This window comes from Tenrec ecaudatus, chromosome 10 (assembly GCF_050624435.1).
Source record: "Tenrec ecaudatus isolate mTenEca1 chromosome 10, mTenEca1.hap1, whole genome shotgun sequence".
NCBI classification, from domain to species: Eukaryota; Metazoa; Chordata; class Mammalia; order Afrosoricida; family Tenrecidae; genus Tenrec; species Tenrec ecaudatus.
Genome location: NC_134539.1, coordinates 155,406,901 through 155,422,200, shown reverse-complemented (window position 1 = coordinate 155,422,200; position 15,300 = coordinate 155,406,901). Strand labels below are relative to the sequence as shown.

Here is a 15,300-nt window from a genome sequence, read left to right as displayed (position 1 = left end):
AGGGCCATGCTGGGGTGGGGGTTGGGTGGTAGCTGGCATTGTGCCTGCCAGTGCTCTGAGGCAGCCTCCTTATCCCAGCTCCCTCTTGCCAGGCACCCTCCAGGCTGCTGGTTGTGTGGTCGAGGGCGACGTGTTGAAGTGAGTGAAGTGCTGGGCTATCAAATTAAAGGCAGGAGAGCTCTCGAGAAAGCTGGGCCAAGCTGAGGCCTTGGCCACCCACTGGGCAGTCCTACTGTCCTTCAGGGTCTGTACTGAGTCAGAATCCATGGTGCTGGGCAGTCATGTAGCTAAGCCATAACTAGGCCTGGGGACCCTCTGGAAGTGGGAATCTGGCATCAGGCAACACCCAACCTGTCGTTGGAAGAGCTTGGGGAGGTGGCTCTGTCTCTTCTCCCCCTGGGTTTTGAAACCGCAGTGGCCACTTGGACAGCTGCCTGTCAAACTTGGGGAAACGGGCTGGCTTCCGGGACTGAGCATTCCTGCAGATGACCAGCGCTTGTCCCGGGGCAGGCTGGGCTGTCCCATCTGTCTTTGGAAGGACTCTTGGCACTAAGCCCATGGGCCTGTGAGGACCCTTCACTGCCAGGGGAAGGTTGGGGGAGAGGCAGCCCCAGAAGAATGGCCCTGCTCATGCTGGGCAGTAATTTTAGGCTGTTGATGGAGGACAGTTGGAGGATTTTTGGAGGCCCCAGATTGAGGGGACCCTGGGGAGGGGGGGGTCAGTGGGGCAGTCTCGAGCCTCCAGAGTGCATGCCCAGTAGCTTCCCTGCCTGGAACACCAGGCTGAGACCCACACAGCAGCCGCCAAGAGTAAAAGAAAACAGTTTATTTCCTCCAAGAAGCCTGATCAACCATCCCAGGCAGGTGGTGCCCGGAGGCTCCCAGTGCAGTCAGAGGATCTGTGTGTACACACACTTCGGCAGAGTCAAGAGTCAAAGGATATTTACATAAAGCTGGGTGTTATTGGTCGGGCAAAGCCAGCTCCTGCAGTCGGGTAGGAGGCAAGGTAGGCACCAGTGTCTATATCTTCCCCCCTAGGTGGTGACCCAAGTCCAAAGCGAGCAGGCAAGGCAGTGGTGACCACAGCCCAGGGGACCATGCCCGCAGGATTAGGGCAGCAAACCTGAGTGAATAGAAAGGGGCTGGAGGCTCAGCGCAGCATCAGCTGGCAGGCCCCCTGTGAGGCAGCACCCCTCCCATCTTTGGCAGAGAACCCTGTTAGCTGGCCCAGGCTCAGCTACTTGGGGGCTAAGGCACGTGAGTCAGGTGGCAGGGAGGGAGGGGGCCACTGTCCTTCCAGCTCCTCCCCAAGGGAGCAGGGACATCAAAAGCAACCAAAACACAGCTAAAAAAACCCAAAACAACCACACCCCATAACCCTTGTCTAAAAAATGCCCTTGTGGAGTGAATGGGTGGGCAGCTGGGGCCTCCCTTCCCATGTATAGGTCTTAGCAGGGAGGCAGGGGGTCTCCAGCAGCCAGCACGAGAAATGTCCAGGATGGTGGGCAGGTGCCCCACTAAGTGCCCATAGCATTGCAGCAGCCGATTAGTACACAGGGGGCGGCTGGTACCCGTCGGGGGATGCCTCTGCGTTCTGGGTGAAGGGGGGTTGCTGGTAATTGTCGGCAGAGGCGGCAGGGTAGGGGGCGTAGACCGTGGTAGGGTCGGGTGTGGGGTCCACGTAGTTTTGGAGGAAGTCGTCCACTCCGGCCTTGTAACGCTGGTAGGCCAGCGAGGCCAGCACACCCTGCAAGGGACCAAGGTCTGGGCTAGGGGGCAGGCGAGGTCTCCCCAGCTCTCCGCCACCCCTCCATGCTTGAGGCCACCCGCGAGGCAGCCCACCTACCCAGGAGAAGATGGAGAAGAAGCTAAAGGCGATGGCTGCTCGCGGGGAGTCGGCGCCCACCAGCACATCCTTGGGGTTGGTGGCTGCCCACTGGTTGGTGAGGAAGCAGAAACCAACAAACCACAGGAAGGTCCAGAGAGCTGTCAGGAGAAGGGAGGCTCAGGGAGAGGCCTGGAGGCCGAAGCTCAAGGCCTGTGCAGCAGTCGAGGCTGCAGGGGCAGGCCCTCCACTCCTGCTCGCCCCGCAGGACATGTCACATGGAGGGCCTGGGACATACCTGAGAAAAGCAGGTCTCCGACGACCAGGTACTTGCGGTCAGTGGCATTGCTGATCTGGGGGAAGTAGACGTCCACTACAAAGAAGGCGGCACAGGCCAGGAAGGCCAGCACACCGACAGCCCCACCGTAGCGGCAGGCGTCCTCATTACGGTTGAACACGCAGTAGCTCTCGTCCGACCTGTGGCTGTTGCTGTAGCCCTCGCCGAAGATGCAAGCAAACACGATCAAAGCGAAGATCTGGGGGGATCGGGGGCATGTGGTCAGAGCAAGGGTCTCTCACGGGAGGATGAGGGCAAAGGGGAGGTGGTCTGGCAGGGTTCAGATGTGGAGAGCACAAAGGCAGGGGCCTGTGGTTGGAGAGGGTCCAGGTCTGGGGGGCATGCAGATGTGAGAACATGCGGTTGAGCAGGGTGAAGGCCTGGGGCGGCTGGTCAGGCACCACCAGAATTCCCACTTCCAGTGCTAGGCCTCTGGGTGCATGACCCAAGGCCAGGGGAGCTTCTGGAGTACCACCATTCACTCTGATCTCAGTCCTATCCCAGCCAGGCTGCCTAGGGGCTGGGGGACTGCCTGCCCTGCTGGCTGCCCCAAGTCTTCTTCAGCAGGAAGGGCAGCCCCCACCCCCAGCTTACTCCTACTTTAAGTTTGAAACGACAGGAGCCACCAAGTCAGGGAAGCCCAGATTTTAGTCTGGAACCCCACTAAGATCTGTATCACCACGGTAACAGCCACGCTCTGCCTGCCCGCCAGAGGGCAGTCTGCACCCTGAGCGCAATCCTGGGTCTGGGGTTCACCTTCAGGACCTGCTTCTGCTTCAAGGCGCCTCCGCAACCCCTCCAGCTGTTCCTGCTCCAGGCTGGCTAGAACCCCACTTGTCCAGCTTGCTTCCTTCAGGAACTTTGCACTCCCCAGCACCCACCAATTCCCAGGGCACCCCAGTTTCTCAACTGCACTCGGACCTGAAGGGGAGGAGTCCAGAAGCGGGAGGCCCCAGGGTCTCCAGCTACTAGGGTTATCAGCCCCGCCCACCCCGGCTCGTGGTGCACTCGCAAGCCCCGCCCCCAGTGGGGAGGAGCCGGAACTGGGCGACGCGGGTCGCCCGGTGCCGGGCAGACTCCTGGCACAGCTAACCAGCCAACACTGAGGGCACCTCCTTCCCCTACAGAGCCGGTCTGGGCCCAGTTCCTCGGAGAGGCGTCGAGGCCATGGCGAAATTCCTCATCCCAGGCAGGCTCCCTCGGCCGCCCCCCGCCCAAAGCAGCAGCTTTACCACGGAGGAGACGAACCCAAACCTGTTCGAAATGCCCACGGTAAACCCCGCAAGTCTGCTCCGCGAGCCGCCGCCCAACTCACGGGAAAAAGTCAATAAGCACTTATTTATTAACTAAGTAAAGCTCCCGCTTCCGCCTCTCGGGTCCAAGGTCACGAGCCCCCTGGTTCCCCCCACCCACCCAATCCGGTGCCGAGAGCCGGCTGGGTCAGCCGACCGGGGGTGAGAGGGAGACCCGTCTCGTCTCAGGGGTCCAGGCGCTTCGCTTTCACCGCCGCCGCCCCCCATGTTGCGCCGGAAAGCCCCTTCCCGGTGACTTCCCCAAGTGGGAGTCACGGCGTGCGGGCCACCTGTCCTGGAGTGGTCCCAAGCCCCTCCCACTGCCAGCAGGGCGGCGGGCCGACCTCCGGACACCACCCCGAGAGCGTGTGCGGAATCCGGAGTCTGGGGCCTAGAGGGGGATCGAACCTAGGCCCGGGGTGGCGGGGTCTGGGACCCGGAGCGGTCCGGATCTGGGACTGGGGACAGTCTGGAGCGGGGCGGGGGTGGTGGTTAGATGGCGGGAGTCCGGGCCTGGGAGGGCAAGTCTGGACACAGGGCGAGAGGACCGGGCCCGGGGGAAGGTGGCAGGGTCCTGGGTGAGGAGAGGCGCGACGCCGCCCGCCCGCCGCCCACGGGATCCCGGCCCGCGCGCGGCCCGCCACCTGTCGCGCCCGGAGGTCGGCGCGGGCCAGAGGGTACAGCCGCCTCCCCAGCTCCCTGGACCCCGCTCCCCGGCCGCCGCTCCCTCACCATGCACGCGGCGCGCGCCACCACCTGCGGCTGCGACAGGAAGCGCTGCAGGTCGAAGGAGCCGCCGGCCTTGGCCGCGCCGTAGGCCCCGCTCTCCATGTCGCCGTCGCTGTCGCTGCCGCCGCCGCCTTAGCCCAACGTCGAGAACCAACAGGGCAGGGCGGCTTCGGCCCCGCCCTCGAGAAGGGGGCGTGGCTAGCTGCCCAGGGACCGGGGCAAAGTGCTGGTCCCCGGAGTGGCGGGAACGCGGGGGGCAGGGACTCGCTGCCTGGAGAGCGCCTTGCCCACCCACCTCCGGGGAGGGTGGGGCGGGGTGGGGTGCTCCCCTCCCTCCCTCGCTGGCCTGCAGGCTGACCCAAAAAGGGCCGAGGTCTTCTGGTCACTCATTTTCTCTGGAGCTAAGCCTGGGGTCAAGTCCTGGACGCCCCCTGCCCCTCTTCTCTCCCCCAAATAAATTCACTACTATCAGTCAAGTTCAACTCATAGCGACCCTAAAGAGCGGAGTGGAACTGCCCTGGGGTGTTCTTTAAGGAAGTAGAGACCTCTTTCCCCGAAGGAGCGGCTGGTGGGTTGCAACAGCCCTTTGGTTTAACCATGGCTCCTCCACGGTCCCCCAAAGACTCCAGTTCTTCCTGGAGCCGCCGGGGTGGTCTGACTCCCCACTTCCAGGTTCCACGAGGGTGGGCAAGACAGGAAGTTCCCAGGGCGGCAGGCAGGCGGCACAGCTTCTACCCAAACCCAGCCTTCCCGTCCAGACAGGATCTGTCTCATAGCCGAGTTTAATCCAGTTTAATTACCAAAACGGTTGGAGAGTGGGGGTGGTTTCTCCAGGCGCCACAGGGCCTGGGAGGGAGGTGGGGGCGTTCAACACACTCTTTGCTAGTTTCTGGTGGGTTATGGAGTGGATGCAGGCCGGGGAGCCGGTCAGATGTGCACTGACCCGCTGGACCCAAGTAGCTGGGCCTTCACACACTGCCCCCACTCTAGTTCCCGCTTCCAGCTAGCCCCCTTGCCTGTACAGCCGCCCCCCACCCCCCAGGAAGTATGTCCATCCGTCACACAAATCCTTAGTGACAGTTGTGTGGATTCCCAGGCGCAGGGTCTGCCCTGTCCTAGCCCAGAGGTCCATGTGTCTGTCTGTAAGGTGAGCACCTGGGCTGTCCTGGGACTCTGCCCACTGTTCCTTCTGGTCACAACCTGGATGAGAGGTGTGGAGAGCCCGGTTAGGTCAGTGGCCACCCTTCCCAAGGCCCCCAGTTTTATGAAGCTGGGCACATCTGTGCCGAGGCAAGAATGAGGGCTGGGAGGCTGACTCACCCCACAAAACAAAGGGGGGGGCCTGAATCATCCTGAGGCCAGCGCTGGTCACGTGGCCAGTTTTGGTGCCCCATTTTATGGAGGGGACAACTGAGGCTCAGGAGGAGGAAGGACCCAGGTGAGGCAGGGTGGTGTCAAAAGCGGAATCCTGGGCAGCTCCAGCGAGCATCTCTGGGTGCCTCAGAAACCAAGCGGGTCCATGAAGCATGGCCACTGCCGCTCACCCGCCCGCAGCTGGAGCGAACAAGGTAAGGCACACACAGGCCCTCTGCCAGCAACACCAGGGGGTCTTCCCAGCCATGATGCAATGGCCTCAGGCGGAGGCCCAACCCCTGTCACCACCTGAGAGGGACTGGCCTGAGTGGCTCTCACCAGTGCAGCCCCTGTTCTCTCTGGACCTCACCAGGGACACAGGCCAGTCAGCTGACCATCACAGGGTGGGTGGCTGGGACCTTCGTCCCAGTCAGCCGAGTGTTTGGCACGCACTAGCTCATAGCCACACCCTGGGCAGCAGCCTGTCCTACTGCTCCCATCTGCCATGGGGAGCCCAGCCCAGCTTCACACATACCCTCCCCCACTTTCCCCCACTTCCTACCTGGCCCTTGAGGTCCAGCCCAGCATTCCAGAAGCCACAGCTGCAATGCAGGTGAGGCTGCCAGCCAACACCAAGATGGGGCCCTGGGGCAGCTCTCCTGTGGAGGTGGGGTCAGGATGGTCAGGTTGAGTGTCCCCATTAGGGAGGCACAGGATGGACCTGGGTCTCCTAGTCCTCTGACCCAAAGACTCACCACCTCCCACCAACCTGCCCCCAGATTCTGGAGGGGATGTGCGGAAGTGACCACCTCCCACTGTAAAATAGCCAGCTTACCTCAGAGCCCAGGGGCCCCTCACCTGGTGGCAGCAGCGTGAGGGCGCTGGCCTGGACGCTGACGCTGTTTTCTGCCTGGCACTGCAGCCAGGCTGGCCTCCCAGCCAGCGGGAAGGAGAAGTTGGCAGGCTCCCCGTGGGGAGGTCTCTGCTGGCTGTGGATGTGTCCGTCCTTTCCAACCAGGCTGTAGGTCACAGGTGGGCTGCCCGAGGACACCCGGCAGGTCACTTCCACCCTGGGGCCAGACCCATCATCCACCAAGGTAAAGTTGGCCTCAGGCTGGGACACTGGCTCTGGCAGGGTGGGAGAGGGTCGCAGAGACATGGCCAAAGTTTTTTCACATGAGCCCCAGGCAGCCTTCTGGGTTACAACCTCCACCTCTGCCTGGTGGTAGTAGTGTGCCATCCAGTCAGTTCTGATTCAGTGGCCCTACTCACTGGCATCTAGTCGATGCCAACTCACAGCGACCCTCCCTATAGGTCAGGGTAGAAATGCCCCAGTGGGTTTCTGAGACTGTGACTCTTCCTGGGAGTAGAAAGCCTTGTCTTCACCCATGGAGCAGCTGGTGGTTTTGACCCATTGACCTTGTGGTTAGCACCCCTACACATATCTACTACGCCACCACTGTACTCTGTACTCTGTCCCGTGGACCGCTCCACATCCTCATTGGCTGGAGGGCAGTGGCTTTTGTTGGGGGCCATCTTCACGGGAACAGATGGATGGGCTGCATGGGGTCACATCCCCAGCCTTCTGGGGAGCAGCCAGGGGCTTCGCCGTTGCGCCACCAGGGTCCCTGACTTGTGGAATGTTCCACACAATTCCACGCGTGGCTCTGTCCTTTTGTAGGTCGGGTTTCCAGGTGCCCGATCTAGCTGAATCTGCATTCTGTACAGAGCATGAGTCACTGTTGGATATAAGGACTCCCTCCCTGGGGCAGAGCCTGGCCACCTTATCTATATTCTTCCAGTCTGGTCTTGGTCCCTTCTGCTGGCATGCATAGACCCTCAAGACAAGGAGGGTCAGAAGATTCTAGAATGTGCCCTCTCCCCAGCCTTTAATGGCAGGCTCAGATCCTAACCACCTCTTGTTGTGTGTTGACCACCCTCTAAATGTTCCTTAAGGAGCTCGGGGGTGGGTACCTATGAGTTGGATTTCTATGGGAAACAGAACTGGGAAAAGTGCGGATAATCTGTCAACATCCAAAGGTGAAGGGATCTGGGAGGCCGGGGCTCCCAGTGGAGCGAACCTTCACGTTCATGGGCTGAAGATCCACCCACTCACATTCCCCTAAGTAGAAGTCATTCCCCTCAAGCCCCCCATGATAATGCCAATTAAAAAAATCATTTTATTGGGTTTTTTTTTTTTTGGATAATGCCAATTTTAAGGTGCTGTTTGCTAACATGGTCACTGACTATATTCTTGAAGGTCAACTGCTGAAGGCTATCTGCCTGAAGGTTGTCCGCCATCAAAAGCAATCAGACCCGATTGTCTATCCCACCCTAGATACAACCCACTCCCTCTGATAAGGATCCTGGATTCGGTCCCCTGTGAAAGAGCTCAAAGACATCTAAGGGTAACCCACTCAGGACAACCAAGGTTAGGCTGCCAGCCTCTCTCTGGAGTCCGCCCCTCTTCTTGGGGTGTACCCTCCTGTGCTGGTGTGTCTAATACATCTCCTTCCTCTTACATCAGCGGTGACCTGTGATTAGAGGGCTTGCATGGAAACTCACTTGGATCACACAGCTTGCTTTGGTGTGAATTCTCTCAGCTTGCGAAGCCAAGAACTGAGGTGTAGCCCACTGCAGGAGCCTAACAGTACCGCAACCCACGGCCTTCTTTCCTCCTCTGTCCATCTGTCCAGCTGGCTTCGTCCTTCTCCATCGCTGCCTTTGGCCTCCCCCCTCTTAAGATCTCTGCATTTCTTTATTTTATTATCCCTCTGGGTATCTCTCTCTGCGCCCCACCCCCACGGTCTCCATTTATGACTGTCTCTGTCCTCATCTCTATCCACCCTTACTCCCACCCTTTGTCCTGTCACACACCTCAATCAATAGCCCCCCCAAAAATCCACAATATTAGAAGTGCTCGCGCGCCCCGAGAGTACATAGGATGATGAGAACACTCCCTCTGTGCTTGGATGGAGCCGGCTCCTGAAGCCATGACGGAGGTGAGCCCTTGCATTGCTTTATCTTGTCTGATGCCTTTCATTTACCCCTCAATTACACAACCGCCCCCTTGGACCCGAGGCTGGTCCCCCACAGGCCGCTAACACCAAAGCCAGAAGTTCGAAACCACAAGCTACTCCTTGGCAGACAGGTGAGGGTTTCCAGTCCCTTAAAGACTTAGTCTAGGAAACCGAACTCTATCCTGCCCTATGGTGTCTGTAGGAGTCAGAATTGACTCAGCAGCAGTGAGTGTGTGTGTGTGTGTGTGTGCGCGCGCCATAACCTTTTCCACCCACCATGGCTTACTGTCTTGGATATCTGACTATTCTCTTTGTATTCAGGAGCTTGGGTGACGCAGAGGTTTGGGCACGAGCTGCTAATAGAAAGGTCAATGGTTCAGGCCCACTAGCCACTCCTTTGCAGAACAATGCTGTCTCTGCAGCCCTCTGGGGCAGGTCTCCTCCACCCCATAGGCTCGGGTGGGTCTTTGTACCACCATTCGAAACCAACTGGGCAGCAGTGGATTTGTTGGATATTTTTGTTTTGTTTTATTTTATTATCCTTTTTGGGGGGGTAAAGAAACTTGAGTCTCAGAGTGGGCTTACTAACCTGAGACTCCAAGGGCAGTGAGTGTAGGGATTTGATCCCTTGACTCCCTGGCTTCACCTCCATGTGCTCTTGGGGTCAGGCAGGGATGGGTCCTGGGTGCAAAGACCCACTGCAGAAGGGACAGGGAGGAGCAGGGAGTGGGCTGGGGGTTCGAAAGCAGCCTTTGTTACTTGTAGGTCAAGAGGCCCAGGAAACTTTCCTAACTGCCTTGCCATTTCTCTTCCAGGCCCCACCCACTGGGTGTCGAAGATTACATGAGTTAAGGAACCAAGGAGGTTTGTGGTCTGAGGTTGGTCAGCAGCGCTAAGCGGATCCCTAATTCTATCCCCCACCATCAGGTCACTTCCGCACTCTGTTCCTTTGCATGTTTCTCTCAGCCCCTCAACTGCCTGCTGGCCCCAGGGGTGGGGGTGGTGGAAGCTGGGGTGGCAGCCCCCTGGGGCTACCCTCTATGGGACCCTGGATGACCTTGTCCTTATCTCCACTCCCAAGAGCCTATCAGCCTTGCCCTCTGTCCCTCCATCCCCTAGTGCACACCCTCCCCCCCACTCCCACCATACTCACTGGTCCAAAGCTCCCAATACATCTGCAGCCTGGCACTGGTGGCCCTGGTCCCCGAGGGGAGGGGCACCTGGCAGGAGTACGTGAGCAGGTCTGGCCGGGACTTGAGTGTGATGTTGATACTGAAGAAGGCTGGGTCGCTGGTCCTCACCACCTTCTTGGCCACCTCGACGTCCCGGCTCCCCCACAGGGTGTAGGTGACAGGCGGGGGCACATTCGGAGAGTGACACTTAATAAGAATCAGGCGGCCTTTGGGGAAAATCTCTAGGACCTTGTAGTCAATGACGATGTCAGGGGTCCCTTGGGGGGGGAGACGAAAAAAACCACCAGGAATTAAGCTCCTTAAGGAGACACTAAAGATAGTCAGTACCAAGCCAGACGCCCTGCCCCCCAGTCGATGCCCACAGGGGAGAACTGCTCCTGCGGGCTTCCAAGAGGGTGACGCTTGACGGGAGTAGAAAGCCTTACCTACCCAGTGACGCAGTGGTGCGTGTTGGGCCGAAACCAGCACCCCCTGCTCCATCTGCAGGAGAGAGAGGACATTCCGACTCCCCTGAGTTCTACCCTGTCCTCTAGGCTCGCCACGAGATGGCCTGCGTCCGTAAAGGCTGTGGGTTTGGATTTGCGCTCATGTTGCTGCTCTCCTGCACCGAGCAGGAGGCCCTTTTCTGAGTCCATGCACTTTGGAGTGCACCCCCAAACAGAGACGGGGACAGGTCTTGGTGTGTACATCTTCACGGCAGCCAGAGGAGGAAACCGCCTAACTGCCCAGCCACAGAGGCCAGATAAACACAGTGTGGAGGATCACCCAGCCAACAGGAAATTCGTTTCGACCCGTGCTGCCAACCAGGCCCTGTATCACTCTGGCCTTTGGCTGACAGTGGCATGTGTGCGTGCGTGTGTGCATGGCTGTGGCCTGGGAAGCTGTGCCACCAGTCTTTCAAATCCCAGCAGGGTTGCCCTTGCCCCGCCCCAAGGTGGGCAGGTTTCAGCAGAGCTTCCAGGCGCCGACAGATTAGGAAGAAAGGCCTGGCCACCTCCGTCTACAAATTAGCAAGGCGGCTGGTGGGTTTGAACCTGTTCTCAGTGGGGCACTTCAACCACTGCACCAGCAATGCCTTTCCCTGCACTTCTGCCCAGGTCCTCAGTTACAACCCCAATGGATGGCGAGTGCCGAGTCCCACCAGCGACCCTGAAAGCGCCCGTGGGCCAGACCACACTTCCTTCTGCAGTGCATGAGGCCCCCAAGTGACCCCGTGGGGCAGAGGACAATTCACAGCCAGAGAGCCCAGCCAGGCTACAGGGCCAGGGCCACCGCTGCCAACTATCTCCTCCTCGCTCCCCCTTCCCCACCTCCCTGGTGGTCCTGCTTCCCTCTTGAAGAAGAAAGACAATTACTAAGCCAAAACAAACAAACAGGTTTCCATACAGACTCTTTTGATTGGAAGAATATGAAGCGGGGTGTGCGGCATTTGTAGACCGCTGCAAGAATTCCAGGAGGCCTGTTGGTGCCGTGGCTATGCGGAGGGTTGCTTCCTACAAGGCCGGCAGTTCAAAACCACCAGCTTTTCCTTGGAAGAAAGATGAGTCCTTCCACTCCGCTCTGTGGAGTTAGTGTCTTACAATCTCGGCAATCCACAGGGTTTTACTCTAAAACCCACAGCATTTTACTCTGTCCCCTAAGGGTCCCTAAGGAGCCTGGTGTAGTGCTGGTGTGGAGGGCTGTGATCCAGTGTCAGCAGTTCAAAACCGCCAGCAGCTTCTCAGGAGAAAGACTGGGCTTTCTACTCCAGTGAACAGTTAGTCTTGGGAACCCACAGGGGGCCGCTGTGAGTCAGCACTGACTCATGGCAGTGACTTATCATGTCCCTAAGAGTTGGAATCCACTTGATGCCAGTGAGCTCAATTGGTTGTTTGTTATCAAGCAGCCAATGGATGCTGCCCACCTTGAGGTCTCTTCCTGCCCCAAAGGGTCTTTGGAGCCAGAACCCTGCCTCCACAAGGGGGAAATGGGGACCCCGGGTCAAAATGTGATTACATGCACACACACATGCACATGCACAATACATACGTGCACCAACACATCAAGGAGCTTCTAAAACTCAGAAAAATGTCAATGAAGGAAAATGACATTTTCCCAAACTTTTTGAAGGTGATATAGACACATATATACACGCACATGTATGTATACACACGATATACATACATGTACATATATATGTATGTAAATTTATAAACCAAACCCCTACTGGTATCGAGTTGATTCTGACTCATAGCGACCCAGTACAGTGCAGGGAGATGAGGTCCCGGAAAAACACACACACACACACACACACACACACACACACACAGATCAAGTCCATTCTGATTCATAGTAACTTTAAAAATTAATATTTTATTTTTTTCGAAATCATAGTCGGGCAGAGTAGGCCTATTCCTTAGGGTTCCCAAGATGGTCAGTCCATCTTTCTGGGTGCTTCCGACAACCTCATCTTTCTCCCGAGACGGGAGGAGTGATGGGTAGGGCTGAACCCCTCAGCAGCCTCACGTTTAGCCCACTCTCTTCCCCCCACCCCCCTCCCCCTGTGTGTGTGTGTGTGGGGGGGGTGAGCTCCCTTTGAGAAGGGAAGAGGCCCCCACCTGGGAAAGTGAAAAGACAGCCGGCCCTTGGGCCGTGGCAGCTGGTTTGCAGACAGCGGGCGCACACAGAGAGACAGGGAAGGCCTCGGGGAGGTGGGCGGACACAGTGGCTGCCACGACGGGCGCCCCCCTCAGCCATTGTGAGGACGGGCAGTGTTGCCCTCTGTCGCGCACAGGGTCGCTATGGGTTGGAAACAACTCGAAGGCACATGGCCATGGGTCACCCCGACTGCTTTGGTGGGAGGCCACGCCGGTGGACAGCCTCGGACACCCTGTCCAGTGGGGTGTTGGGAGCCGGCACCCACGGCAAAACAGTGGGCCGCTTTGGTTTCAAAACAGATCAACAGCCCTTTCTTCCTAGGCGCCAAGAGAGGCAAGTTCCAACCACAACCTCGGACCAGAGCGGAGCCCTGGGTTTCTCTCCCGCAAGCCACCCCCCCCAGGTCCCTGCCCCCACCGCACTGGGCACTCGTGGGGGCAAGGACTACTGTTCTCTCTGCACCTGGGGTCCCCTGGGTGGGGGGGCCTCTCCTTAAATGAATACCTTGCGTGAGTGAATGACTCATGGCTGGTCTCAGGGGGTTTCTTTAGTTGGGCTGCCAGACACTGCCCGCCTTCCCCCGCCCCCAAAGAGGGCTTATTTTTAAAGCGAATGAGGAAATGAGAGTGAAACTGCGTCACCAGGGCCGTCCCTCTCCTTTCAGCGGAACAGAGGGTGGAGACCTGGGAAGGGGTCTGGCCGGGATGGGGCAAGGCGGAGGAGAAGGGACCACTCATGGTCACCTGGAGGGACGGAAGTGGGGCTCAGAGAAGGGCGGGGACAGAAACGGAGAGAACGCTGCCTCTCCTGCCCTCTTGCGGCCGCGTCCAGCAGCGCAGCCTGGAGGTCCCCTGTCCCCTAATGCTTTCGGTTGGGAACCACAAGGCCAGCGGTTGGAAACCACCAGCCGCCGCTCCGCAGGAGAGCCCGGGGCTTTCTACTCCCCTAAGGAATTACCGTTTGGGAAACCCACAGGGGAGGTTCTATTGGATCGCTTTGAGTTGTAATCGACTCCATGGCAGTGAATCATTTTTTTTTTTTTTATGGCAGTGAATCTTAAGGCGACCCTCAACTTCCCCTTCCCCCACTGCTCTCCTCCTCCGTGACCACACCCTCCAGGCAGGGCAGATCAGGGGCCCACCTAGGTAGGACCTGCCCTCCCCTCCCCTACCTTCTACCATATATAGATTTGTTCCCCTCCCCCAGGGCCCTGCAGGGTTTGAAGTCAGTTCCAGAAGTGGGGATTGCCTGACATCAGGACCACCCCTCTGCCTGCCTTCTTCAGCCTCTTACCCAGGCAAAGCCTGCACAGGGAGGGCCTCTGACATCAGGACTCCCACCCCCACCTTGCGGCTTACTCACCTTCTCCCTGGTCCTTGGAGAAGCTGCTGGTAGCTGTAGGAGAGGGGGGCTGGTAAGAGAGGGGGGCTGCTGACAGCCCAGAGAGCCCCCCCACCGAGCCCAGGCCTCCACCAGTGTTTTACAGCCAAGCTCCATGGTGTAGGGCATTTGGGCCCATTTTCCAGATGAATATGTAGTGACTCAGAGAGGCTGGGCAGAAACAAGCTTCAAATGCAAGGCTACTGCCCACATCTGCCTGGGACATGAACACCCACTCTCGTGATCCCTAGCACCCCTCTCCTAAGCCCACCTCCTCAAAGTCCTGCAGCAGTCCCTCCCATGAAGACCTCCCCACCCTCTCAGGCTCACCAAGAGTGGCCAAACAGCACAAGAGAAGGAGTCTCATGATCCTGCTGGTATGGCCACTGCTCAGGCTCCCCGGGGCTTCCCAGCTCCTGGCTTCTTCCCTGTTGGGGCCCCTAGGTGCTGGGGCCCCCAGAATGGTGTCTGTGCCTGGGAGATAACCCAGAGACAGGGGCCAGGCCTCTGCTCCCCGGCTGAGCCCTGAGCACCCCTCCCCCCCAGCTCCTCCAGTTCCCCCCCTCCAAGACCTGGGCCGCAGGCCAGTTCAGGGCCACAGGAAACCTGGACACATCACAGCCATCCACATCACAGCCTATTTGGTCAGACAGCCCCAGAACCTGGGTCTAAGGCCAGTCTGGGACAACAGGACACCCAGACACAACACAGCCTGTGTGGTGGCCTGCAGCCACGCTAACAGTCTGGGGAGAAGAGTGTAAATGAGGCCTCTCAGCTCAGAAACCTCAGAACGGGCAGGAGCCGTGGGGCAGGGGGCTAGGCCAGCCAGAGACTGACCGTCAGAGTACCAGAGCAGAGAGCAGAGGGAGTGGGCCGTGGGCCCTGGCCCCTGCCTGCCCATTTGAGTAGCCTGACTCCTCATGCCCAGGTCAGGTGGCTGCTGCACCAGCCAGCTGTCTCTGGCCAACCTCAGTTACCCTGTGCGGGGACTACTTATTGGGAAAATGTTCCCACCCCCTAGATAACTACCTGCTTCCAATTGGGGTAGCCTTCTCCCTAGTAGACTTGCCTCTCAGCCACCCCCTACTTCGGTGCAGGTGTAGTAAAGGCTGAACTGTGGCCTGTCTAGCCACACAGCCTTTACTTCTCTGGCACTCCACACGAAGGTGTGAGATTATGCTAATGAAGTGCTGTGGCCCACCAAGGGGACTGGATGGTTTGCTAATAATGTTAACCACGTGCACTGCACCCTTGCTGGGTGGGACCATGCTGGGTAGGAACACTACTAAGGGGCTTGGTCTGTAGTGCCATCCCACTGGGGTTAAAGTGAACCATCCCAGAGGAGGAGAGAGACCTCAGGACCACCAAGAAAGGAGAGCCAGAAGTAGAACATGTCCTTTGGCCTCAGGATGCCTGTACTGAGAATTCTTTAATTTAATAAATCTTTTTATCGGGGCTCATACAACTCTTATCACAATCCATATATACATCAATTGAGTAAAGCACCCTATACATTCGTTGCCCTCATCATTCT

The 15,300-nt window shown here is 58.4% G+C and overlaps 2 protein-coding genes across 3 annotated transcripts; both read right to left on the bottom strand.

Annotated features, from left to right (window-relative positions):
• Positions 1-811: 811 nt before the first annotated feature.
• SYNGR2 (synaptogyrin 2) lies at positions 812-4,357 on the bottom strand. Of its 2 annotated transcripts, XM_075562291.1 has the most exons (4): positions 4,187-4,349; positions 2,124-2,361; positions 1,847-1,986; positions 812-1,747 (listed from the first exon to the last, which is right to left on the bottom strand). In XM_075562291.1, exons 1-4 carry the CDS (start codon positions 4,283-4,285, stop codon positions 1,547-1,549), a joined length of 678 nt encoding a protein of 225 aa, XP_075418406.1. In that variant the 5' UTR covers positions 4,286-4,349; the 3' UTR covers positions 812-1,546. The 2 variants fall into 2 exon arrangements, with proteins under 2 accessions (XP_075418406.1, XP_075418408.1); XM_075562293.1 differs by lacking the exon at positions 1,847-1,986 and having other exon boundaries at positions 4,187-4,357.
• A 1,019-nt stretch (positions 4,358-5,376) lies between these two features.
• On the bottom strand, positions 5,377-13,895 carry C10H17orf99 (chromosome 10 C17orf99 homolog). Its single transcript, XM_075559703.1, has 6 exons — positions 13,871-13,895; positions 13,749-13,781; positions 9,710-10,006; positions 6,395-6,664; positions 6,099-6,195; positions 5,377-5,383 (listed from the first exon to the last, which is right to left on the bottom strand). Exons 1-6 carry the CDS (start codon positions 13,893-13,895, stop codon positions 5,377-5,379), a joined length of 729 nt encoding a protein of 242 aa, XP_075415818.1.
• Positions 13,896-15,300: the final 1,405 nt, after the last annotated feature.

Coding starts and splice junctions, on each gene's coding strand:
- SYNGR2 (XM_075562291.1), bottom strand. CDS start 4,285: ATGGAGAGCGGGGCCTACGGCGCGGCCAAGGCCGGCGGCTCCTTCGAC. Junction 2,362..4,186: donor TGGCGCGCGCCGCGTGCATG/GTGAGGGAGCGG, acceptor CGATCCCCCCAG/ATCTTCGCTTTGATCGTGTT. Junction 1,748..1,846: donor TCTTCTCCATCTTCTCCTGG/GTAGGTGGGCTG, acceptor GGTCCCTTGCAG/GGTGTGCTGGCCTCGCTGGC.
- C10H17orf99 (XM_075559703.1), bottom strand. CDS start 13,895: ATGCCCTACACCATGGAGCTTGGCT. Junction 10,007..13,748: donor CTCCAAGGACCAGGGAGAAG/GTGAGTAAGCCG, acceptor TCCCCCCCCAAG/GGACCCCTGACATCGTCATT. Junction 6,665..9,709: donor GTATTGGGAGCTTTGGACCA/GTGAGTATGGTG, acceptor CCACCCTGCCAG/AGCCAGTGTCCCAGCCTGAG.